General features: G+C 38.6%; 1 protein-coding gene across 3 annotated transcripts in view; it reads left to right on the forward strand.

Annotated features, from left to right (window-relative positions):
* Positions 1-27,753, forward strand: part of LOC129495406 (zinc finger protein 407-like) — a 448,575-nt gene that overhangs the window by 18,775 nt on the left and 402,047 nt on the right. For all 3 annotated transcript variants that reach the window (XM_055302874.1, XM_055302876.1, XM_055302875.1), the window contains exons 2-3: positions 10,061-14,803; positions 20,097-20,211. In XM_055302874.1, coding sequence (XP_055158849.1) covers positions 10,117-14,803; positions 20,097-20,211 — 4,802 coding nt within the window. In that variant the 5' untranslated portion in view covers positions 10,061-10,116. The remainder of the gene's footprint in view (positions 1-10,060; positions 14,804-20,096; positions 20,212-27,753) is intronic.

Raw genomic sequence — 27,753 nt, forward strand, 5'->3', positions numbered from 1 at the left:
TTGAAAATAAAGGGTCTAATGGAAACACTTAATGAGAAAGTATAGGGGCTCTATCACATATACCTCCCCCCCTTTTTTTAGTGAATAGACCGTTTAAACTAAATTAAGTAAAGGATATAAATTCTGTTGTTTCAGTTTTAATATTTCATGACTGATTTTATAGATGAAATTATATTTTACAATAAATAGGAAGAAGAATTTATATAGCCTGTTCTATTTGATGTGAAACAGCAAATCCCATTTCTCTGCAGTTGTAAAGAAAATTCATTATAATGTCTTTAGTTGTAAGAGATGGTTTCATTGTGATTAGTTACATTGATAATAAAACAACCTTTTCAAATGGCATAAGATACCAACGATCCTGTGCGTCTGCTTTTAATGGCATTGAACTTTTTCATTCTCTACTCAGAGTCTTCATTCCCCTTCTTTTAAACTGTTTTCCTGTTCCAATAAAAATTTTATTTCTTTAAAATAAATTTTTAAAAATTGGTAGAAATACTAACAAGCGTTGATTTTAAAAAAATCCGTTGTGAAAGATATATTAAATTTTAACATTTTGTGTAAAATATTTCTGACTACAAAAAGCTGCATTTGTCAGAGATGGTTGATATAAGATTATCATAAAATTAACTTTATTACTGAATCAATTTAATGTATTTGGAAAATAGTACTTGAAGTGTAGGAAGATTAAAAAAAAAAAAAAAAAGAAATAGCCAGGTAAGAAGGCTGAGCTACTTTTACAGTTTATCTTGCCGCATGGTTTGTTGTTTTATGTTGATTTTAATACATTTTTGTAAGTAGTGTTGGAAAGGTGGAACTCTTTGGTAATCAAAGGGATGATGGTCTTTTTCTTCTGTTGTGGTCACCATGTTTGATCCCTATTAGTATGGTTTTTTAGTGATTGTTTTAGCTCTACCATAGGTACCAAGCACATATTCTAATTTTTAACTTGCAGGCAAAAGTGAATTGGATATTGGAAATAAAACATGTTTCCCTAGAATAGAAGCAAAATTCTGTTCTGATTTGAGTGAGAATTTTTTTCTCCGTCAGGTAGTTTTACTTTACTCCTACCATTTGGGCTGGGGAGCACATAGTTGGGGCCTCCTTGTTCAGTGTGTCCCTGGACACTGGCCGGGGAAGGTTCTTTGTTGGGACTAAGCTAAACGTGGTACATGAGATACTTTGGAGTTGGAACTTAATCAGGTATGAGGAGTCCTGTGACCAGTGTCCCCTGGATCTTCTGAGCTTGCATGTGTCCTGCTAGGGGAAGGAGGGGGTCACGTGGCCTGTGGCCAATGCATGTGTTCACCATGTGAGCTGCCCCATTGGATTTCGCGACTGTTAGGAATGTAGGCTGCTAACATTTCAGAGTCTAGCTGGAAAGGAACTCATGGCTACCGTTAGTTATGGGGCAGGTTGCTCTCTGAGCAATCCCTGGGGCCTATACAAGTGAGTGTCTTCTTCCAAAATGAGCAGGTTTTTCAGGAACCATTAAGACATTCCTTTTATTCCATACAAATCTAAATTTAGGACTCTTCCTCATCTCTTTATTAGTTAGCTCTTTAATAACTCTTGACTTTGTTATATCAGTTTTTCATTGTAAGCTGTATCAGATCTGGTTTTGGTAGTGAAAGAGGTATAAATGTCAGTTGATTAAAGTTATAAAATCTTACAGAAGTTTGATAAGATTTCTGCTCTTGACATGCATATTATACAATGTATTTCAGTGAACACGTACTGATCCCCTCTTGTGTACCTTAATCTTAATGTGCTAGCACAGAGGATTCTGTGGTTAAAGGTTAGAGCACATAAGAAAGGAAGTGTATAGAACATACACGTAAAGGAGGGTGAAACTGAGCCATTGTTGTTTTTGACAAGGTGGACAGAAGGGCATTCTATTAGTTCTCTGTCCCTATGTGACAAATTATGTTAAAACTCAGTGACTTAAAGCAACAAGCATCTGTTACTCCTGGTTCTGTGGATTGGGAAGGTTCTGGCTCCTGGTTTCTCCAGCAGTCAGGTTGTTATGGGTGCAGTGGTCATCGGCGGTCTGACTTGGTGCTGGAGTAGCTGCTCGCCGGCTGGTAGGAGCCCTGTGTTCCTCTCCGGCCCATGATGGGAGCTTAGTCTCCTGCTCCACACAGAGGCTGCGTGAATGTCCTCACAGCAGGCAGGCCAGAGAGGGGGCCCACAGAGAGCCTGTGCCTTTCATGACCTGCTCTCTGGAGTCAGACACCGTCACTTCCACTTACAAGCAGGTCAGTGAGGCCAGCCCACACCGAGGGGAAAGAATGAGGTTTTTGTCCTTTGAAGGGAGTATCAGACAATCTGTGGACTCATTTTAAACTACCACAGGCCTTTTTCTGGGTGAGGAAATGGACATGTTTACCAACTTACTATGTAAGAATGCACTGTGCCTGTTCTCTGGACAAGGACGTGGGTTTTACTGGACCGAAGTATTCATGCACTGGTCTGATGGTGCACAAACCATGACTGTGGATATATCCATTCCTAGTGGTAAAGCTGCCTCTGGTGTTATCTAGTGAATGGATTTTAGGGTGCTAAATTATACTCTCTTGTCATGGAAGAATTCATTCAACTTAGAGCATTTTCATAGAAAATTGAGTTTTTTTTTTTTTATGTTGTGGTCTCTGTTACAAATTGCAACTCCAAAAATGGATTGGGTGATACTTTATTCATTTAGATGATAGCATAATGGTAAGTCTGGTTGGAAGTGGCAGGTAGAAGAGATCTGAGTAGTCCACTGGTTTCCATGTATTCCTGTCCCATTCACCTGTGACCTTTGCAGCTCATGATAGACTTGTAGGAAGTCTTACCTGCCTTACCCTGTCCTTCTGGGAGGAGAGAATACCTACTGTCAGATCTTAATGACTTTTGGAGTTCATCCTTTTTTGAACTCCCCAAAAGGAAAGGACAAAAGACCATTGGGAGTTTTTATATATGCATGTATGTGCGCACCTGCCATGCTGCACACACGTGTCCCCTGCTGTGATTTTGCTGTTGGCCTAGTGCCAACAGGTACTCACCTCACACTGCTTGCACCACTAACTGGGGTGAATGCAGGAAGGATGAAGGGTGAGGTGCCATGGAGTGGAAACAGGAGGGGTGGTTTCTAGCATGGGTGGCTTTGTCACACCAGTGAGAGGTGTCTGTGAGCGTGTAAGAGAAAGCAGGAGCATGCACGAGCCAGTTGCTCGAGCTCACTTAATATGTAAGTGTCAGAATAGAGAAAAGGGATGAAGAGAGAAATAAAGATGAGTTTGGAAAGGGTGAAGAGTACACCCGAAGTGAGGAAGGTGAAGGGAGAGACTTCGGGCACTCTGCCCAGAGTAAAGAGCTTGTGAAATGGTTCAGTAATCACCCTTCTCCTGTATTTGTGAAGTTCTTTCTTTCAAAGGCTGAAAGAAACTTCCTGTGAGCACTGGCCACCAGGTGTCATCAGAAGGCTGCTATTGATTTGTTTTATTTTGTTCTTAAAGAGTATGTGAGTGTTTTTTAAAAAAAGTAAAGGAGTGTCTTGATTTCTGTCTTGCAACTTTTTAAAGAATTTTAAACCATGGCAGAGACTGTGTCAATTAGAGCAGGAACTTACTTTTATGACAGATTCTTGGTGAGGTAATAATTTATAGGCGAATTGAAGATGATAAAGTTACATGCAGCTTACTTGTTTCTTTCTTTTTTTTTTTTTAAGTCAGGGAACAACTGGTTGGGAATTTGGATAAGGAGATAAAGTGCATGGAATTACGTGTTTAAGAATCTTTGTGGCACAGTGAGGATATGTATTGAATGGTAATTAATGGATTTGTATAGGAAACATGCTTTCAGAAGATGGGTTTAATACTGTATCCCATTACTTTAGCATAGACCCCTCCTGGGTGTTCTGAGTCTTGAAACTTTACTCTGGGAGGATGTATGAGACTCATTTTCTTTCTCCACTGGTACCAGTATTTTGCGAAGAAACAGAGATTATTTCTTACTTACTGCTGTTTGGCAGTGAGTCCCTTACTTGTTCATTTGCTTTGTTTCTGAGAAAATTAAAGGTACTTTCTGGTTGGCTTTCCATAAATGTTTGTTGAGCGAATGAATGAAATTTGCCTCCAGAAAAATGAGCACTTAAACTGTCGTAGCTGGGTGAGTTGGATTCTCTCCCCCATCTCCATTGGCAGTTTGGTGCTTGTTCTCATAATCTTTCTGTTGAAGACTCTTTTGTTTAATTTACATTAGCATGAATGCTCTCACTTCTGTTTAATCCCCTTTAGATCACTTTAAGATATTTATTAAATCATTTTACTGACATCATTCCAGTTCTGGACCTTGTAACTTAAACTATTGGAAGACACTCTCTCTGCGTGTATAATTTTTCTACCTGTGGTGTGTCCTGCATATTGAAAAATTAATCATCCTAAAGTACTGCTGTGTTTCGGTGATTCCTCACTGGCACTACTGAATAAATTCCAACTTTCAGTTCATAGCCTTGTGTGACATGGTCTTCGGTTGACCCCCTGCTTTTGTATAGTAGAAAATCAGCACTGTGGCTTTCTGGACTGCAGGCAGCAGTCTTGCATGCTTGCATTGCGGGTGTTGTGTGGCTTTGCCTAATCCCTTTCTTCTACTTGAGTTGTTTCACTGCTGCTACCTGCTCTGTCAAAAAAAGAAAAAAGTAGTTTCAATTTCCTCAAGCCGTAGCTCATATAATATTTCTGCTATTTGGCCAGATACTCTGCTTGGAAGTATGATTCCTTGCTCATTGATACAGCTGTAGATCTTAGTTCCTGTCACACATGTTCATATGTGGCCTTGTATTAGAGTTCCTTTGTGTGTATGTGACATGGCTCATAACAGAACAAGAGCCTGGTGAGGGCAAAGAACGCATCTGTAGCACGATAGTTCCCTTCACTAGGTATATATTTGTTGAATGTTTGTTCTTTCTTGATAAAATAAGATGTTGAATTATTTCATTACTTTAAAAAATCAGTTGGGTAATAACAAGTGTAGAAATATTTCTCCTTTTGTTTTAAAATTTTGGAGGCATTCTATAGAAGATAAAGGATTTCATTATTTTGCGTGTACACATTAATGCAGTGGTCACTCTTTTGTCTCAAAAATGTATTAGTAGGTGCCATCATCAGAACATTCATTCTGCTTAGGTATGTGTGAGTTAGTGGTTGTTCTATGCATATACTTCTAAAGATGAAACTCCTGCTAGTGTCCACAGTGAAGGTAGTAGAGTAGTATGCCATAGCAGTGTTGGAAGGGTAAGAGATGGCTGGAGTCATCATTGAAAGGAAGAGAATTGGGGATCCCTGGGTGGCTCAGCGGTTTAACGCTACCTTCAGCCTAAGGCATGATCCTGAAGTCCCGGGATCGAGTCCCACATTGGGCTCCTTGCAGCCATGCTTCTCCCTCTGCCTGCGTCTCCATCCTGCTTCTCCCTCTGCCTGCATCTCTGCCTCTCTCTCTTTCTCTGTCTCTCATGAATAAATAAATAAAAATCTTGAAAAAAAATGAAAGGAAGAGAATTCACACCATTTTAGGCAAAACATTAAAAAGAATTAAACATAAGTTATGCTATGGACATTTTCAAACATGTACATATACAGACTTATACAAAAGGTGATAGAATAGTATATTGAATTTCCATGTAACTGTCACTCAGCATTAATCTTTATCACCACATAGCCTTCACTGTGTCCCTCTGCTCGACTCTTTTGAGGTATACCTCAGATATTTTTCATTTTACCTATAAATACTCAGAGAAGAGACTTTTTTTTTGTATGGAAGAGACATTTTTTTATAGCACAATGAAATATTTGCTTATTCTAGTACCTTATATGTGCTTGGAATTGTTCTAGGCTCTTGGGATATAAAGGTGGATAAAATAAACCATGTCCTTACTTTCTAGCATGGGAAGACAAAAATAAACCAGACATATAAATAACCAGAACAGGAAAAAATTGATTTCATCAAAATTTAAAACTTTTGCATATCAAAAGACATTAATAAAGTGAAAAGGAAGAAAATATTTGTGAAACTATGTATCTGACAAGTGATTTATATTCAGAACACATAAACATCTCCTCCAGCTCAATAATAAAATAGACAACCTGTGTAAGAAGTGGGCAAAAGGTTAACAAACATTTCATAAAACACATAACAAAGTATTTATCACCATCACTAGCTGTCAGGGAAATGCAGATTAAAGCCATACACACCTACCAGAATGACTTAAATTGCAAAGACTGACAGCATCAAATATTGGCGAGAATGTATGGATTAGTCAAAATGCTTGACATTGCTGGTGGCTGTGTAGAGCAGCACAGCCACTTTGAAAATCAGTCAGATTGTTTCTCATAAAGCTATCATACACCTCTGCTCCTGTAGTTCAGTATTACTATGCTTAGGTGTTTGCACAAAAGGAGTGAAAATATATGTCCATAAAAAGACTTTGCAAAGAATATTCATAGTGGCTTTATCATAATAGCCAAAGAGGAGGAAACCGCTCAGGTGTCCATCGACGGAATTGTGGTATATCCATACAGCAGAATACTGCTCAGCACCAAAGTGGAACACATGCACTGTTAATACATGCAATAAAGACATTGTATTGAGCAAAGGAGGCAGACCTTCCTTTCCCCCAAAAGGCCTGTTGTTCTATTCCACTTCTATGAACTTCAGGACAGGCAAGACTAATTCATTGCAGAAGAATACTGGGCAACTGAGTGGTTGTCTCAGGGAGGGGGAGTTACCAAGGAGTGAGTGTGAGGGGCAGGAGAAGAATTTTATAAGAAGATGGCATGTTCTCTATTTTGATAGGGACATTCATGAGGGGCCCCTTGCAGGTCTCTGAACTGTTCTTTTTTGGTGCTTCTCCCTTCTCTGACTCTACGCGACAGACTCTAGCTGTCCCTTGACTCTGTTGGGAGACCCCTGGGCTCTGAATGAGATCCCCATTGCTGTGCTGTGGCCTGGGTCTTTTCTCCAGGCTGGAAGCTGGGACTTCTCTTATTTGCATCTCATCTCTGATCACTGTCCTTTCTTTCCTTTTTTTTTTTTTAAATTTTTAAAGATTTTATTTGTTTATTGATGAGAGGTAGAGAGGCAGAGACATAGGCAGAGGGAGAAGCAGGCTCCCCACGGGGAACCTGGTGCAGGACTCTCTATCCCAGGACCCTGGGATCAAGACCTGAGCCAAAAGGCTGACGTTCAACCACTGAGCCACCCAGGTGCCCTGAATCCTTTAGTTTCTGATGTCCAAAGTGTTATGATGTTGTTTCATAGATTTTGTCTGTTTTTTTCTTTTTTAGTTGTCTAATGCATGAGAGTAAATCCAGTCCCTGTGACTCTTTTTGACTAGAGGTGGATGTTCTGGATTGGGAAATATTTCTATTAAAAAAAATGTCATATCCTTTACAGTGTAAGGCAGAGATTTTGTGTTCTTTGCTGTAGTTCTGGTATCTACAACCAAGAATACTGTTTTTGGGACAGATGCATGATTCATTCCCACCCCCCACCCCCCTTTGCTCTTTAATTACGAATATTGACTAGCAGAACCAATACTTTATTTAAAGGAGCATTTTCTAAAGGGTTCTTTGGAACCTGTGGTCTCTTGATTCTTTATAAGTAATGAGTTCTGTAATGAAATTGGTTTGAGAAATGCTTATGTGCTGAGACATCCTGTGGTAAAGAAACTTTGGTTCAAACCAGAGTTGCCTAAAGGTATTTGACCAGGGGTATGTTTTTCCTGCCCAAACATCTATTAACCTCCTACTTAATTTATTTTCTGTATTGCATACTGGAGAAATGGTAAACCTCTTATAAGTGTGGTGAAACTATGTACATTTATCTTTTTTACTCTTTTACAAGAATGGTACACTCTGTTATTATAACACAGTACCAAATACAATATGTTTTTGTGTTTTAGATTATATATGTAAATTTAGAATTTTTAAGCAGCTTTGTTGAGATAGTTACATATTATACATTTTATCCATTTGAACTCTAATTTAATGGATTTATGTATCTTCACAGACATGTGCAACCATCACCACAGTGAATTTTAGAACACGCTCCTTACCTCAGAAAGAAACCCTGTGTTCTTTAGCTTTCACCCCCTGTCTTGCTCCTCACCTAAGGAACCACTGGCCTGCTTTCTATATCTATAGATGTGCCGATTCTGGACATTTCCTGTGAAAGGAATCTTACGCTATGTAGTTTTTTGTAATTGGCTACTTTCACTTAGCATTTCTGAGGCAATGCAGACTGTGGTGAATGTCAGTACCTCATTCCTTTATGTAGCCAAAGTCCCATTATGTGGATATGGATGTACCTTACTTTGTTTTTCCATTAGTTTCTTGATGGACATTTGGATTGTTTCCACCTCCTGGCTATTGTGAAGAATACTGCTGTAAACATTTGTGTACAAGTTTTTGCAAGGACATATGTTTTCACTTTTCTTGGGTGTATCCCTAGGAGTGCAATTGATGCTCTGCATGGTAACTCCACATTTGACCATTTGAGGAACCACTAGACTCTTCTCCAAAGTGGCGTCACCCTCTTCTGTCCCCACTAGCCTTTTTGTGATTTTCCTGACTTCTCCACGTCCACATTCTTACTAATACCTGTTATTAACTGACCTTTTGATTCTACCTGTTCTAATGAGTATGAAATGGTATTACATTATGGTTTTGATTTGCATTTTTCTAATGACAGCTGATACGGAGTATGTTTTCATGTGCTTTTTGGCTGTTTACCTTCTTTGGAGAAATGTATAGTCAGTCCTTTTGCTCATTTAGAAATTGGCTCATCTTTTTATCATTGAGTTGTAAGAGTTCTCTGTATGTTTTGGATTAAGTCCTGTGTCAGATATATGTAAAAAGTTTTTCCGATTTTGTCAGTTATTTTTTTCACTTTCTTGATTGTGGCCTTTGAAGCATACAGTCATTTGAAGTTTTCAATTTTGATAAAGCCCAATTCATCCATTTTTTCTTTTGTTGCTTTTGGTGTCACATAAATATATTTTGTTCCCCACTTTTCACAGAGTCAAAGCAACAGCCTTTATTTGGTTTGTCATTGTTATGAAAAAAGTAGTTAAAATAGTTAAAAGTAGTTCTCATTAGTTTTGAGGCCATAATATTTTACGGTTTTTTATTCACATCAAATCCAATGGCATTTGGCTGAAAATTCCAATCTTGGTGTAAAGTAAATGGAAAATGATATGTTTTAATTGAATTAAATAGCATAATGAAAAATAAAATCAATATTATTGATTTTAAAGCATTTTATTCAGTGAGATTCTTTTCTCTCCCCAAAATTTTCTTCATTAATCCTGCTTTCCTGCTGACATTTCTGTTTGTCATTAACCTTCAGACGGTACAGAATGGCTATTAGATAAGGAAACTGGTGATTGACAGTGGGAACAGGAGTGGCTTTTCATTGGTAGGAAAGTTTGAGCAGGAATAGTGATGTGTGATGAGAATGTGTATGTTGTTAATAAGATATATTTAGAAAATAATGGTAAGTCTCTTTGCTGTAGGGGCAAAGGATGAAGCAGTTGTTATTTCCTTTTACACTGGAGCTTGGGCTTTGGTTGGGAGGCTGCAGAGGGGAAGGCCTGACTTCCTGGCTTGAGTCACAGCAGTTTTGTTTAATCTGTTTTACAGACAGGGGTTTGCTGAAATAAAATTTGAGAAGACGGTTTCTCCATTTAAAAAAAAAAAAAAGTAAACTGAAATGTACTAGTAGAGAGAATTGACTCATGGGAGTTTTTTTGCAAGCTAGTTGAGAACACTTCTTCAGTCAGAGATGCCATAGTCTTGCTTCCTGAACCAACAGTGTGGTGATGTGGTGTTTCCCACATCTGACTTTGAACTTTTCATAAGGACTTGACACACAGCATCAAGTTCATCTCAATAAAAAGGAAATATTGAGGCTGTGATATTTTTTCACTCAGCATGTCACTTTATGTTGACTTTTGGACAAAATATGTGCGTGTGTGTTCTCTACGTTGAGAGGTTTAATACCATGTTTATTTTGTGCACAGGTTATGAGTGCCAAGTGAGCCGCCCTGACATAAGCAACGTCACCGGTACGTTATTAATGATGGATACTGAGAAGAAGCCGGAGAATGATGAGGATGAAAATATCAACAAAGAAGCAAAAGACTTGAGAAGTACTTCATCTCATGATGTTGATTGTGGGCCTGTATTTGACGTGATCCCAAATTCCTCAGAGAATCCCACCAGCAAAAGAGGTTTTCCAGAATCCTCACACTTTGGCAGTGTCGCTGTGGTGGAAGACGGAAACAAACATGCTTCCAAACGAATGAAATTATCAGCTGAGGCAGAGCACCTGGAGCCTGAAGAACAGGGCATTCACAGGCTAGAAACTTCTGCAAGCATGGTCCCAGAAGGGCATATTCCGTTAGGTGAGACAGCGAGGAAGACCCTCTTGAATGAATGCCCAGATGGAGGCACGCGTCTTCCCAATGCCTTCTCCCCACCTTGCAGTCTTAGCACTGTGGATGCTGTTTCTCCGAAAATAGACACTGAAAAAAAATCTGCTCAGGAAATGGTTTCCCTTGATCCGGAAAGAGAATCTCCTTTCCCCCTGAAAGAGATCAGTGTTAGTTGTACCATTGGAAATGTAGATTCAGTTTTCAAGTGCAGCGTATGTGGTCATTTGTTTTCTTCTTGCCCTGATTTGGAAAAACATGCTGAATGTCATACGCAACAATCTATGGAACATACCTGCTGTCACTGTAGCCACAAAGCAGAGAGCAGTGCAGCATTGCATTTGCATGTCAGACAGACACATGGGCCACAGCAAGTCTTTTCTTGTGATCTCTGTGGCTTTCAGTGTGTGGAAGAAAACCTGTTGAATGCCCATTATCTCGGCAAAACGCATCTCCGACGTCAGAATCTTGCCGCTCGTGGAGGATTTGTACAGATCTTAACAAAACAGCCCTTCCCTAAGAAACCATGTGCCATGGGAACAAAAAATGTTCGCGTAAAACCAAGAGCTTCTAAACCAATAGCAAAGACAGGTGATTCAAAAGGATTACGAAATGTTGGAAGCAAATTTAAAGATTTCCGAGGAAACATTTCTAAGCAAAGTGGAAGTAGCAGTGAGCTGCTTGTTGAAATGATGCCATCCAGGAATACTTCATCAGAAAAAGTAGAGATCATCGAAGAAAACGTTACTTCCCTTGGCATAGCTCGAAACACTGAAAACCAGGATAAAAATAAAAAGTTAGGAGCTTTGGTCAGTTCAGAGGGTCTCCTAGAGAAATTTGAATCTACCAAAAATACCTTACAGGCAGCACACAGTGTCAGCGCAAGCTCAAGACCCAGACCCGAGCGAAACATCCTCACCTTGGGCAGTAGCTTCCGAAGACGGACTGGCACTTTTACCTTAAAAGGCCAGGCCAAGAAAAGATTTAATCTCTTAGGAATTAGTAAAAGAGCAGCTAATGACACCCAGAGGATGTACATGAAACACTTTAGAACCCAGGTGAAGACAAGTGAGGCAGAGTCCGTGGCCAAACACGTCGAAACGAGTGGCAGTGTCGACAGTGTGTGTGTGGCTTCCTCAGAAAGTGCAGACCTGAAGCAGGACCAAAGAAGCTCCCATCGGGCGTGCTCCTTTAGCTCCGTGGTGGTGAGGCCAGCTGCCGATCGTCAGATGTGGACTTGTACAGACCGTGGTCAGGAGGCTACAAACAGGACAGAGCTGAAGACCCACGGGGAGAGGGCCCCCCCTGGAGAGGTGAAGCTTCACTGCGAGGCCTGTGACTTTTCCAGCACGTCGAGGAGAGACTTGGACAGGCATTCACATGACAGCCAGCACCAGCACGCTGCCGCTGGCCTCAGGTGTCAGTGCTGTTCGTTTATTTCTGAGGATGAACTAAGTCTCAGAGACCACATGAAGGAAAAGCACAAGATGGGTTTTCTTTGCGCTCCCTGCAATCTATTCTTCTTGTCTGAGAAAGACCTGGAAGAACACGCAATGGCCGAGAAGCACGTTTGTTTACTGGTTCAACCAAAGACTTCTCAGTCCTTTAACAGTGATTTGGCTTTGCAGACCTTACCCTTAAGTTCTTTAGAATCTGAGAACATGAAAGATCAAATGAGCGAGTCAGGTAAAACAGCTCAGGAGGAAGCAGGTAAGCCCAGGGTGAACCATGGACACGAAGTAAGGCATTCAAGTAAGCCTCAGTTTCAGTGTAAGAAGTGTTTTTATAAAACGAGGTCCTCCACTGTTCTCACGAGACACATAAAGCTCCGGCATGGTCAGGACTACCACTTTCTTTGTAAAGCGTGTAATCTTTATTCGCTGAGCAAGGAGGGAATGGAGAAGCACATTAAGAGAAGCAAGCATCTTGAAAATGCCAAGAAAAACAACATTGGCTTAAGTTTTGAAGAGTGTATTGAAAGGGTGTGTATAGGTGCAAATGACAGAAAAGAGGAGCTTCACGTTTCTGGAAATGGAAGAATAGAAGGCCACATGGAAGGGGTGCAGTTGCAGGAGCCTTCCTGTCTTGAAAAGAGTGTACTGACTAGCAAGGAAGTGCCACAGCCTGGTGTAATGGCCAGGGAGGGTGAAGTAGCTTTGACTGCTACTTCAAAGAGAGGGAGACCCAAAGGTAGCATCTCTCGGACATGCTCTCACTGTGGTCTCTTGGCCTCCAGTATCACAAACCTGACTGTTCACATTCGACGGAAACACAGTCACCAGTATAGTTATTTATGCAAAGTGTGTAAGTATTATACCGTGACCAAGGGAGATATGGAACGTCATTGTGCCACTAAGAAACATAAAGGACGTGTAGAAATAGAAGCAAATGGCAAGCAAAGTTCAGATATCATTGTTGGCCCCGAAGGGGGTAACCTGGAAGCCTGCAGAAGGAATGCCATCTCAGCAGGTTCTGATGAACTTGCTAATAAGTCAGCTGAATCAGATACGTGCACCTCAGAAAAGCCAGGAGCAGAGCACGGAAATCCAACTGAAGTGGAAGTTGAAAATGTATTTCATTCTACAGATGGGGAAGTCAACAGTCACCTGACTGATAAAAAGGAACAAACGTCTCTAGAACCAGAGGACCCTCCTCAGCAGGGGGATGCATGCTCCCAGAGAGATGGTGTGGGTACAGGTGATAATAAGTGTGTTCACTGTGACTTTAATGCTCACTCTTCTGCTTCTCTGGAACTGCACATAAAACGGAAACATACAAAAGAATTTGCTTTTTATTGCATGGCCTGCGATTACTATGCTGTGACTCGCCGAGAGATGACCAGACACGCGGCCACAGAGAAACACAAGATGAAAAGGCAGTCTTACTTAACCTCTTCTGACATAGAAGCAAGTTCTGCAGATGTGTCCAAAAATATCATCATCCCAGAGGAGCAGCATCAACACAGTTCTGAAGAATATCAGATAATTTCAGACCAACCATCTGAAGAAATTCTGAGATCTAAAAATAATGCTGATGTTTGTGTTTTGGATGAGGATACTAGTCTAGATGTGTCTAAGATACTCCGTGCTCCCAACTCTGTAGAGATTGAGACTGAAGAAGAATCTAATCTCACTGAAGATCATTCATTCTGTGGAAATTTCCAACAGCCCCTGGCCAAGGATAAAGCTCTGAAACCCGAGGAGATGGTGTCCTTTAATATTTCCTCTAATTGTGGCTCCCCAAGCAGATTTCAGAATGAAAATTCAGGAAGCTCCACTTTGGGTTATGAGGCAGTAGAGAGAGCCCGTGGCACATTGAATGACACTGGTGATCCGAGCACGCCTAGTGAGAGAGATGTTGGGGAGGTGGGGGAGAATGCAGAGAAAGGCCTTGGCAGACCTGGTGTAGGGGGAAGGCATCTGGCTGAAAGCACCATGCCTGTTGTGATGACGGGGACAAGGCAGGAGCTGGACCTGGAAAGCAGTGGTCAGAAAGAGGTTGGAAGTGTGCAGAATCCAGAGGATTTGAAAGATAGTGGTGAAGACCCAGTTATGGAGAACAAGGAAATTCTGATGAATTCCCAACATGAAACTAAAATTATTTTGGAAGAGGACGGTCCAGCTTCTGATAGCACAGTTGAAAGTAATGATGTCTATGAAACTATAATCAGTATTGATGACAGAGGACAGGCCATGTATAGTTTTGGCCGGTTTGATTCTTCCATAATAAGGATAAAGAACCCTGAAGATGGAGAATTGTTAGACCAGTCTGAAGAGGGTCTGATAACAACAGGGGTGAGAATCAGTGAATTGCCCTTGAAAGACTGTGCTCAAGGTATGAAAAAGAAGAAATCTGACGGTGGCTCCTTTGGGGAATCCACACGAATTCGTTGCGATGATTGTGGCTTCTTAGCAGATGGCTTGAGTGGACTGAATGTTCACATAGCCATGAAACACCCTACAAAGGAGAAACACTTCCATTGTTTACTGTGTGGAAAGTCATTCTATACTGAGAGCAACCTTCATCAGCATCTGGCCAGTGCTGGGCACATGAGGAATGAGCAGGCCAGTGTAGAGGAGCTTCCAGAGGGCGGGGCCACCTTTAAATGTGTCAAGTGTACGGAGCCCTTTGATTCAGAGCAGAATTTATTTCTGCATATTAAAGGCCAGCATGAAGAACTGCTCCGCGAGGTGAACAAGTACATAGTGGAAGACACTGAGCAAATCAACCGCGAGAGGGAAGAAAATCAGGGCAATGTTTGCAAGTACTGCGGGAAGATGTGTCGAAGTAGCAACTCGATGGCATTTCTAGCGCATATTCGCACTCATACAGGTACGTACCCATCTGCAAACCTGCGCTCACCTGTAAACTGCAGGTGGAGGGTAAAGTTGGGATCTGGGGTCCATGCTGCATTTGCTCATTGTCCGTCACCCTGGCTCACATGACCCGCTGTGTGGCACTCTGGGCATCGGCCATAAGTCAGTGTTGACATATAACATTTCCAAAGTTAATTAGGCCTTAGTGATTCCGAGGCAGTTTGTTGGACAAATTTCTTTTCATTTTATCAAAAAGCCTTGCCCCTCTGATGCCTTTGTTAAGTTTTCCTGTCTCTTAACAGCTTTCCAGTTGTTTCTGAGTCCTAATTGTTTGGTTTTCCAAGGTAGCTATTAAGTGATACTCTGGGTTTCAGAGGACATATTAAATGGCTTTTGAGGAATGGAATAATAAAAATTTTCTTAGAATTTTAGGGATTTAAAATTATTCATTGCCAGATGGTTTATATTGAAAAGTGTAACTCCCAGGCAACAAGATTCTACTTTCAAGGATCAAAATTAGTGAACACTTTTCAAAGTTAAGATGTCCTGGGGATTTGGTTTTCATGAAGGCAGCACCTGATTTAGTTTCTGTGCTCTGTCAAATGTAGTGTTCCATTTTAATGTTTAATTTGGGGTGGAGATTTTTTTTAAAACTTTTTTTTGTGGAAAATGCATAAGCCACTGTTCTAAATTTATGTAAAAATTCACTGCACTGTTTCTATAAACCTGCCATACATTCTTTATTTTAAATAGACAGCTTTTCTAAATCATTGTGCTCTGCTTAGACAAGTTCTGTCTCCATGGTTGAATTTATGAGTGGATTTGAATAATAAATTCACATTTCAATGAACATATTTTCATTAAAACTGTAAGGTTTATTTTACTGTACTTTTAAATAATGGCTTATTATTAAAGCTATACTTTAAATTCATGCAGTTTTTGAAACTTAGTGCATGGTTACAAGGAGGAAGACAAAAGAGTATGAAACATGACTAGTTTAGGGAGATTAAAGACAGATAAAAGTTTTTCACTGAGGAAAGAACAGGGCAACCTGCCTAAGATTAATCTAGGTAAACACAAACATTGTACTCATGGTTCCAACTCTTCGTGTGGTGGAACTGTTGTTGGGGAATAAATCCAGATACCCTTTTCTTGGCATTATTAATTGCTCTGTCACTGCTGTGCTCGCTCATTTTATGAAGTGATCTGGCTTTTAGAAATCAGGCTTGTTCACGTGTGTAGAAGGTATGTACTTTCTTAACATGCCCTCTAAAGGCAGATAAAAACTGAATAAAACTAAGAGGAAGATGCTAATGGATCTCTTTTTAGAATTCTTTATGCAACTGTCTGGTCAAGACATGTTGCTTATAATTGATGTGTCCATTACTTGAATTCTCTTGTAATTATAGTCAATAAGTCTTGTAAATGTGTTAAAGCTCACTAAAAGCATACAAATTCAAGAACAGAGTAAGGCTAATAATTTAAAATAATCAATGTAGGCATTTCAGCACTTAATTTCCCTTGTGTGTTGATAGCTGATCATTCTTAATCCATTAAGATTTATTTAGTCGTTTACAATGCAAAATAGGTTTGCACTGGTCACTTGTGCCATTTGAAAACGTCCACTAGGTTAAGTGCAGAATGTAGTCCATTAGTCTTCCTTGACTATATGTATTAATTGCATTTAAAATCAAGTTAATGTGGATGTGAAAGTGAGGTAACTATCAATATGTGACAAAGTAACCCTACTTATATAAGTTACATCATTGATTGTAACATTTACTAAAAGTTAGCATACTTTTTAACATCTTCGGTTGGGCTTATCAGCAAGTACATTTTTATTGTGTTCCTGAGCACCACAGAGAGCCCTGTTCCTGAGTACACAATGCCAGTCTACCATTGCAGGTTTGGAAGCCACTGTTAGGGGGATGTTGTTCTCCCGGTTTTAATCCAAGGTTTTTGGTTTCTTCCCCCCGCCCCCTTGGGGCATCTTAGAATGAATTGCTTTTCTGATACTTTGCTCATGTCCATGAAGTAGTGATGCAGGGACTGTTATTAATGGTTAACTGGAAAAGGACTTACTCTTCCAATTCCTGTTTTCATATTTTGTAATTTGCTCTGTATCTTATGTCTCCTTTTCTTCCCATCCTTAAGCACAATAAAAGCACCACTCTAAGAAGTAAATGAGTTTTGATTATCAAGAATTGTAGGGAAAAAAGCACCCCAGCATTTTCATGTGTCTTTGCTTGTATGGAGTCATCTGCATGACCAGAAAGGGCAGTGTCGCCTTTTACCTTGTTAGGAGTACAAAAACAGTGGTTCATCTTCCCTCTTGCATGTTCTGTGGGTTAGAGCTTTACTTTCAAAGGACATGGCAGGCAGATGTCATTAAACTAGAAGACTGTCTGAAGCCCTTCAGTTTGATACTCTAGTGCATGGGGTCACTTGTGCTGTTTGGAAATGTCACATGGGGAGATAGTGTGACTTAGTCTCACCTGAGGGCTGGAGGTGTTTAACTTAGCCTGTGTGTGACAGTTTAGAGGCTGAATGCTCTTGAGAAAACACTGGGAGGAGAGTTGGTCTGTTGACTTCAAGCCTAGCGAGGACTTGGGCTCCACTTTGTTCACTGCTTCATCTCCACACCCCACACAGAGTTGGCTTGCAGTTCATTATTGAATGAATGAATGAAGGAAGGAAGGAAGGAAGGACAGACAGAAGAACAGAATGAAGTTTTAGCATTTAGGGAGTGTTGTAGCATTAGAGGGTTGTAGCTCTTATGGAGAAGCATTAGATAATGGGTTATATATACATTCTTTAAGACCTAAAGTTTTGATATCATTTTTTAAATATTAATCTCACATCCATATGTGCATAGCAATTAGCTGTGACTGATGTTGAGGAATGGCTGTGTAGGTCTGAGTGAAGATTTAGTTTTAAAAATCTTTGGAATTCTTTTGGTAAGATTGAAAGGTGCCAGAAAACTAGAGTCTTTTTTTGTTTTTCCCTTTCAAAAAGCCTACAAATTCAAATTAAAAGAAAACCTACTGAGGATCATGCTGTTCTCAGGAATGGAACTATTTTAAATGATATTGACAGTTTGTAATAATCACAATACACTTGTGAGAAATACAAATTTAGTAATACGTGGCTTTACAAATTTTGACTTATAAACAGTGTGCCTGGATTCATTTTGGGATGTTCATCGCAAGCTTAAGACTGAAAACATTATTAGAAAAAAAGAAGACCTTTTTTTCCTAATGCAGGAAAGTATTATCTCCACTTCCCTAGAATTTGTATGGAACAGAAAGGAGATGTTAACACAGTCTGTTCTGAATATAAGATGTGAAAAATAGTCAGGACCTCAGTGATTTCTGCATGAAAGCAGTTAGCAGAAGAACTCATTTATGTGTTGTCAACACACTAGCAAAGGATCACTGAGACCTGAAGGAACTAGAGCTTCTCACTAAGGAGCCACGTGTGGTGAATGGAAAGGTCTGTCCCCAGCCCCTCGTGGCACACAGTGTGGTGGGAGCACGGCGGAACCTTAAACCCACAGGAGATTTTAAATGCTTTCACCAAGATTGTAATAGAAATGTTGAGAGCTTCATTTTCTTTGGTTGGAGTCCTGATGTTATTGTTAATTAATAATTTCCTAATTACCCTATTATCTTTAATGCCTTTCAGTTTACAGTGCATGTGAATTGTTTCTTCTCACTCTTTTCCTTTCTGTGTCCCTTCATAGAAATCTGTGTTGAGATGAAATGTTTCCAGGTCGTGATAGGCTTAGTTTTATCAGAATCATTTAAGTAAACTGTAGTTTCTAATGTGATTGATAGAATGTGATTGCTGTAAGCTGCAGTCTCAACCTGCTTTTGACATTTAAACATATAAAGCTGACTAGATATAACCATTCAGGTGCTAAATATATTTTACATCTACTTCTAACACTAGAAATGGAAGTATTAAGAGATCTGGCTTCATTGTCATTGAACTGTGAAATATTCAACCTTGTCTGCCCGTGCTTAGTACTGTTGACTTTTTTATTTCTGTTAGAAGATTAAAATTAAATGCTTCACTTTTTTGTCAGCTTTTGGGAATTAAATTGAAATTTAAGACTCTAAAATTTTTTACTGAGTGCTTCAATTTCAACAAAGTATTCTTGAAGGATTATTTTTTTTTCAAGGGTACTGCACAAAGGTTCATTGATCAAATGTGATTTATTGCAATTTTTTTATTTGAGCCCTTTTTGTATATTTATTGAGGTTCACATATATCATATTCTGTCTAACTAGGTATTTCACCAAATAGGTACTAAACATTATACAAAAGATCTGGAAACATATTGTACTGATAACAGACTGTGGTTTTTATGATTTTGATATATTTATTTGAGGATTTGGTGGTTTGAAAAATGAAAAATGGTGTCTACATGTCACACTTAAAGGAGTATTGCTTCTCATTAATGTGGGTACTGATTATCTATTAGTGACTGTGTTCCAGTTACAGTCTCTGTTCCTGACACTAGGTTTATTGATTCTGAAATTATTTTGTTTTCTCATTTTTGAGTATAGGTTAACCTTTGTGAAATTTAAAAAAAGAAATTGTTGGTACTGTGCTTTTTATTATGTTGAAATATTTGTTCATGAAGTCAGTAAATAAAATATCAGTACTTCTGGTTTGCAGAATCATCATAGATTTTTGACTATAAAATGATCATAAAAGCAAATAACTTATCCATTATATATTCTTACATTGTGTGCTAGCTATTAAAACAGTAAAATAGTGAATCATTTGGGATAAATGTCAGAAAAAAATCTGAAATGCCATTCTTAATGTGAGTAAATTCAAAGCTGCAGAAATATGAGGAAGGGAGGTGGCTACTGAGAAATTTATTTGATGATAAATATACTTTATAAAATATCAGCTGCCCTGTATGCATTTATGTTTTTCTAATGTTACATTTCAAATGTTGAGTAACTTTAAAATATATTTTTGTGAATTGTTAGAAAAATATTTAAAATTATTTAGCTCATCTCATCTACTTACTACTGCTCAACTGCTTCACTTTTGACTTTACATTTTAGGAATGTTATTGGAAGTTAGGAACACTCACTGAAACGTTTAAGTCTCTTGGTGGAATGATTATGGGATGCAGGTCTATTCAAGTTAGAAAGGAATGCAGGTGTTCCATTTTGGGGCCAGAAATTTCTAATCAGATGAAAAGTATGATTTAAGATCTAAGCCTCTTTTTAAACTATCAGTAATGTATTATTCACATTCAAATCATATTTTATGTTAAATTTACCTAGGATCAAAACCATTCAAGTGCAAGATATGCCATTTTGCAACAGCTCAGCTTGGCGATGCCAGAAACCATGTCAAAAGGCACCTTGGGATGAGGGAATACAAGTGTCACGTCTGTGGGTGAGTAAATTGAAACCATCTCTACCGTGGTGAACCAGGAAGCATGTGCAGGATAGCCATTGTTTCAGAATTCAAAACTGATATGAGTAAGAGTGGCTAAAATTATGCATGCGTATCCTCCTTTCCATTGTTATGGTAAATTCCTTAAATACAGTTATGACATTCTTCTCCCACTTCTAATCCTCTACTGAAGATGAGCAATTTTATGGGCTACAAGGTCAATTTGAACCTGTAATCTGTAAATTGACTAAATTATAGGATGTTCATTCACATTGCCAGAGAGAACTGTAAATTCCATTTAAAGACATAAAAAAATACATAATACAGCTTTAGGAGTGTATATATATGCGTTTTTTTTTCTTTTGCTATATACTGCTTTAATTTTAATCACAGTAGTGGCTCTTTGGATAGATAGACTGGACATACTCCATAAAGAGAAATGTAGAAAAAGATTTAATTTCAGACATCTGGTTACTGATTGTTAAAGAGATAAAACTTGAGTAAACAGTGTATAATGTATGTTTTCGTGTAACTTTATTTCAAAACTTGTTGTTATCCATTTTTAGTTAACGGCTCTTCCTCTAAAGAACCATTCACGGTGTTAAACTGTCACTCAGATGTGTTGCGTTTAATAGGGAGCACTGAGATGCCTTAATGCACAACTAATTAATTTAGCAGAAATGTTTAAAAGGTTTTAAAATGCCATGACATCTATGGTATATCATAGGACATTCAGAGCTGGATTTTAATATCCTATCTCTGATTAAAAATATATTTTAATGCTATTAATTTAGAGAAATTAATGAATGAGCGCATCCTATGAAAACACTTTCTGTGGAACCCGAGAAACCTGCAGTTCTTCTGGCTGATTCCCTCAACGCTGCAGGTTCAATTCAATTATGCAATGCGCACACACTATGGTGGGTTTCCTTTTTCAGGGGAAGATTCTTCTGGTTAGCGCTACCGAGTAAATATCTTTTAAGTCAGAAACGGCTTTTGTTGGACAGTACATTTTATTCCAGGATGCAGTTGCATTTTTTGACCCTTGAGATAGTTTTACAGATAACTTTGCAAAGCAGTTTTATTAACCATGGTCTGTGATGTGTTCACTGGCAGAATTGATGGTTCAGTGACTTCTAGCTAAGGTAAATGAAGATGAACCTCTGCCCTGAAGCCCCCTGAAGATCAGTGGCAGAATGAGTTTTGTTGCTACTGATTTTAGCTGCAAGGGTTGAGTGCCAAATGGTTCATTTTAATTGCTCTGGGTCTTGGAATTTTAAAAGATACCTCATTTATTGTTTCTTACCATATGAGTTATAGGAAAGAGGGAAGGGCTTGACTCTGGCAAACATTTGCTGTTAGGGGGTAATCAGCAGTTTCGTCCTCATTTCTTAAAAAAAAAAAATAACCAGTTTTTGCATGCTCTATTATTAGAAATCTAATTCCGTCCATTTTTTTTTTATTAGGGTTACTAAGTCCTGGGAAAGAGAAGAAGAAACTTTATCAGAGAACAGTTTCTGGCATAGGTGGCATCAGAAACAATACCTGATTGACTGGCTTTGCTTGTCCAATTGAAATAGTGCGCCCTTTGCTGAGCTTACTGCTCACCACACACCACTGAAGTGCTACACCAGTGGTTTACATATTTGATTCCCAAGATAAAGAATTATAAATACAGAGAGATATATGAGTTTCATACTGATGTCCTAGAGGTGTGTGTGTGTGTGTGTGTCTGCACACACACATAGAAAAAGGAATCTAGACTCCAGAATTGTATTTTTTAGAATTATGGCAGTCCTTGAATTTTACTTCACTTTGAAATAATAGTTCTCTTAATTTTTTTAAGTGAAGTTTGATTTAAAAGTTATATGATGATAATTTTCATAGGGTGGATATTTTCACAGTGAAGCTGAAAGTTCTAAAGAATTCCAGTAAACCGAAGAAGGCCTATAATCTATGGAGTTAAAACAGAATAATAACGAGTTAGAACCCTTATGGTAAAGAAAAAAGCATCATAGGGTGTCTGTATTTCATGTGTTTTGAAGGGATAGGGCAATATGTAGTTTCAAAACTAAAATGAGAAACATGAAAGAAAGCAAGGATTGGCTCTCAGGTTAGTGGCAGTGAAGAGCACTGGTACATTACCATTAGTGACAATGTCGATTCATTATCATTGATGGCTAAATAATCCTAGAAATGCTCAGTGGACCTATTAGTTCCTGAGCATAAGCAGCTCATGCTGCGTTTCTTCATTAGCTTTCATTGCTATAAATTTTACCTTTTAAAAAAATCATGCTTTAAAAGGTGACATGATCTTTCAGGAACATTAACTCTATAATTTTGTCACAAACAGAAGGTCCTGCACTGTGTTTTTCTTTCTGCAGTAGTCAGTACCTTCATCTCTGCCCCTTAGGATTTTATGAATAACCTTTTCATTACCTGAATTGTAAGAGATAAACTGTTCTTCAAATAGTTCTGAATGAGTAATAATGTATAGAAATAATGGAGCAGGCACCTTTTAAAAATGAAATTATTGCTCACAATGTTGCATTATTTTGTCATAGTAACCTCTTGCTTTTCTTGGGAAAAAAACCCTCATATATTATAGCGAAATTGATGTAAATGACAGTGCGTTTTGTTGAATTGAGCTGAGTATTAATGGTTTAGATTACTTGTAATTGACTTGTTTTTCATATCTTTATATAAGAAGGTTGTAGATGCTCATCACATATGTAGCTTGAATACTTTTGCTAAGACTCAGTTTGACTTGTGCATTAGTTAGTTACTCCCTTAACAAAAGACTGCCTTTTATGCTTTCTTACTTCAGTTGTTTTGACCTACACTGATTTCTTTGAATCTTTAAGCTCTGTTTTAAGATAATTTTCTTCACTTCGTCGGCAAGTGCTAGCTACAATCTATCATGGATTTGAGTTAGTTTGTGAAGCAGCTGAATGGGTTAGATGTCTAATTCTTGTCAGATAGCTGGGGTTCAGATTCAGGATTTCAGTTTTGTTCACCCATGCTTTATGTGCTCATGTTGTGGTAAAAAATCACCCAAAATGTGTTGCTTTGCAATTCCTGTTCTGAGAACCTGTTATTGATAACTTCATTTATAAAAGCCTTTTATTTTACTTTCACTTTTAGGTGGAGCAGTTTTTGAATAGTACAGTTTCCTAATGTTTTTCTTAGATCTGAATGGGATCCCAAGAGGAATTTTATACAGTATAGGTATCTTTATAGATAGCACGTCGTGGGTGGTTCACATGAACATGTGGTGTGGATCTGACATGGGGCTTGTGGGGAGAGAATGAGAAATAATAGAAAGCATTTCTATACAGAAGTTAATAATTTTGTTGGGAACATATACTTAAAAATAGGTTAAGCATATTTTTACTAAATCAATGATCTCTACCTTTGATTACTAAAAAAAAAACTTGAAAATTTCAGTGGCTTACAGACACCATGTTTTGTTAAATCTATTTAAATTTAATTTTCTCTGTTTCTGTGAGTATATACACATGCAATAGTGTATGTAATACTATCGGTAATAAGTAGTATTGGTGTGGTACTGTGTTTTGGTGTATGCCTTAATTCACATTCACTTCTTTTGTTGATCTCCTGGTGTCATGAGATTGTTTATCTCATGTTTATAATTCCCATTGTACAGATGGTAAACTTGAGATACAAAGTGTTTTTAGTGATGGACTCAAATTATACATGAGTCATAGTAGATCAGTTTCCTTCCTTTTAACTGTCCCTTTAAAAAAATTTTTTTTTTCTGCTTTGCAATATCTGTTGTTTTGGTTTCTGACTTTAATTTGTACTTATTTTTTTCTCTGTAGGTTGTTCTCATCAGAATGTAATAACTGTAACTTAACCTCCTTCCAGTCCCTAACCATTCTTATTTTCTGCTTTTGCTCAGGTTTATGTTCTTTTAGAAACTTGCTCGCATGGTATTTTCCTTTGACACTGTGGTTTCAGTCTGTTTCTGTATCTCTCTTTCTGTTTCACTTTTCTCACCTTAAAGCATTGTTTGAAATAATTTTATTACTCTTTCCCATTGTTCTTTATGTGTTGATGATTTATTGCACTTGAGTGATTACAAATTCAACATGATATAATAGAATTAGGTGCCTAGACAGATGAAGATACTATTGTCTTTTCACGAGGACCACAGGGGTAAAAATTGATGAGTTTAGGTTACTGTCTTTGTTTTTCATGACCAGTTACTTAAGAAAAAAAAATGGAGTTAGTAGCAAACTAGTGAGTGGCCTGTGATTCCCATAAACCTCAGAAGTGCTAGCTGACTGTTGTGTGCCATTTTTCACAGAGACACTGGGATGGGTGGTCTGGGGATCATGGTATTCTCTGATTGACTTCCCTGTGTCTGGTTGAATCTTGTGTGCAGAGTCAAGTAGGGGAGTAGCACTTAGCTAATCCAGAGAGAATAAGGGCATTTTCTCAATCTGTCACCTTCAGGTTCATGGAAAGATTCTAGACATTTTCTATTGTGTATTAATGTGCTTATGAGCTGTTTATTCTCATTTGGTTTAAGAAACCTTAAATAGAAAGTTACTAATGCAGTAAAACTCTTTTTTTGTGTGTGTGTGGCATTACCTAGTTTTTGTGCATTAGAAGGGATCTCTATGTAGATGATTATAATGTCACTTTCTGACCTTTGCAGCTTGAATAATTGTAAATCATTGCTTCATAATGTGTCAGAGAATGTCTGTACTAGGCAATTAAATGGCAGAATATAATAGACCAAATTATTGCCTGTCATGTTTTCAACAACACAGTTAGTATTTGAGTTACACTTAATCATTACGTGCATTAGCAACTTCATTGGAATCCAGCTTCAGGCTGAGCATGAAATACATTACATTATTTAAACCTCTAATGGTACAAGTCATTTATTTGTGTTGAAGTGTACAACATGCAGAGTTTCATAAAGCAAGGAACACTTGAGAGCTTAATTTATCCAAATCAAAGTCTAAATGCAGATAAACACAAGTGGCAAAAATTAGTAATTTTTATAGGCTGGAAATATTTAAAAATACATGGTTGTGGGTAATTGTAGGCAGCAGGAATAAATTAAAATCACTATTTTTAGTCTGTTCTGAGAACTAAAGCTGTGTATACCTAAATCATTAAAAGCACCCTGGAACTGCATTTTTAGCCGAACAATTAATTACACCCATCATATCTACAGATGTATCCAAATAAAATAAGCATTTGGTTTGGCTTATTGTTTTGGCTAAAGAGATATAGATAGAAAAAGTTTGCTTTATGTTGTGGCATGAATTATGCTTGTAACAATGTAAAATGCAGCATCTCTCGGTTTTGTAAAAAATTTAAATTAATGTTCAAACTTTCATTACAAAGGGTATATTACATATTCTATCTATACAATATTTTAAAGCTTTTTGTTTAATGATACATTTTTGCCTTTAGCTTGAAATTTAAAAATGCCACGTAGTGATTACTGTCTCTCTTCCTGTCAGTGAGGAATACGAAATTAACATTGTTAGTTTATCCCTCTTGTGCTCCAGTCTTTGAAATACCATTTAGTGAATGAATGTTGTTTTATATATTTTATATACAAATCACATTGTAATCGGAATGTCTAAAAAACATCTTAGCTGTAATATTAAAATAAAAAACAATCTTTCTCAGATAAGATTCTGAGGTATTTTACACTGAACTCTTGTAAATCCAGGAGAGATTTGGGGTAAGATTAGGATGGTGGATGCCAGCCTCTCCTCATCATGGGGGCTTTGTCACCACCACACCCTATTCTCTGTTTTGTAGTGCTGCTTTCTTGAATTTTTATCATGAAGAGTGGGTCATAGGTTTATCTCAAGGCAACATGTGTGATCGCCCTTAACGTGGAGCGCATTGTCATTTCTTGGTGTTATAGTTGAAAGCATTGGCCTCTCTGAGATCTTTTCCAGTGAAGAATTCATTATCTCAGTGACTTAAATCATTTTTGCTTTCTTTTTGTTTTTAAATGGTTCTGTGATGATTTTAAAATCCAGTTGTAGAATCTGAGGATTCTTTAGCTCTCCTGATCCATACAGTGGAATACAGGGAGTCCGGGGAGCAGTCTGCTGGGTTTCCTTTGCCTACCCTTTGAGTTGTGTCTGTGTGGCGGGGTGTGGGGGAGTGGGGGTGGAGGTGGGGGTGCGAGGTGTGGTAGCCTATTTTCTCCTTCTCTCTTCCTGCTAATGTGTTTTTGAAAGTCCTTTACTTGCTGGAGGGTTTTGCCCTTTGATTTGTCTAATGCTGAGTATAACAGGTGTTGGAAATGTAGATAGGAAGGAAGCGTAACTACTGATTTAGGGACTCATTCATTTCCTGCTGGGCACATTCTTGAGAGTTTCCTCTCTCTGCAGATGCAGTGACCATGACCAGTCAGTGCAGAGGCCTCGCAGTCATGTGCTCCAAGGAGGAGAGACGGACATGAAGTGGGACACATAGTAGGAATAAGAGGAAGGGACAGTGGTCCATGGGGAGTGCTTAGGAACAGCAGCAAAGGCTTCCTTGAGAAGTTATGTTTGAGTTGGATCTTAAAGGATGAGGAGGTATTCACAAGGCTAATTGGGACATTTTTAGTAGATAAAACAAAAGTAGTGAAGAATAGAATAGCATGACCTATTAACGCAGCAGGAAATTCCTGGGGTATAAGTGGTTGGTGGGGTGAAGTGGAGGATTTTTAAAACAAATATTAAATAAACATTTATGGAACACGACTGTGTGCCAGTGCTGTTAGTCTTTAGGGTTAACAAGATCAAAATAATTTGTGCTTCAACTGGATGGAGATAGCTCAGGTAAAGAACGAAAGAAACGTCCAAGCCTCGCTGGACCTGAATTCACAAAGTTGTATTTCATCAGATAGCTAGCATTTGATGTGCAGGTGAGTGAAAATTAGTTAGATAACCAGGGGCAGCCCGCTTGAGGCAGGGCTTGGGGATGTTCAAGGAGAAGCATGGTATGTTCATACTTGGAAGGACTTTGGTTAGTCCTGCCAGAGGTGAGATTGTGAAGCAAGTAGCATAGCCCTGAGCAGCTGGGTGAGGTAGGCAGGGCCAGGGCACACAGCCTGTTCTTGCTGAGATGTTGAACGCTGGCTCTTCCCACTACTTTCCTTCTCTCCTTTTTGACTTGTCTGCTTTCTTCCAGTTTTCTGGACTGTGAAAGGTCAGGGAAAGGAGGAGCTGGAGAACTTGCTAGGAAAGAAATCACTGCTTCAGAATCAAGGGGCATGGGATTTGGCAGCAGAGTTATGTTTATGAGAATTTCACTGTTGGTAGTTTTAATTAGGGATGCTATTGATTGTGGATAATTGTAATGAAAACAGGTTGATACCGGTTCCATATAACCTAAGGCAGCACAGTTCCAAATAATAATTATGAGGACATATAATTATGTGGCCATGCTCCCGATGTCTGTGTATAGCCAGCATGTTGGACACGGGTGTTAGGATTGTGTTTCCTTGTGCATTTCCTGTGGATGGGCGACGGGAATGGGGTTGGGAAACTA

The sequence above is a fragment of the Nyctereutes procyonoides genome, unplaced genomic scaffold (assembly GCF_905146905.1).
Source record: "Nyctereutes procyonoides isolate TBG_1078 unplaced genomic scaffold, NYPRO_anot_genome, whole genome shotgun sequence".
Lineage (NCBI taxonomy): Eukaryota > Metazoa > Chordata > Mammalia > Carnivora > Canidae > Nyctereutes > Nyctereutes procyonoides.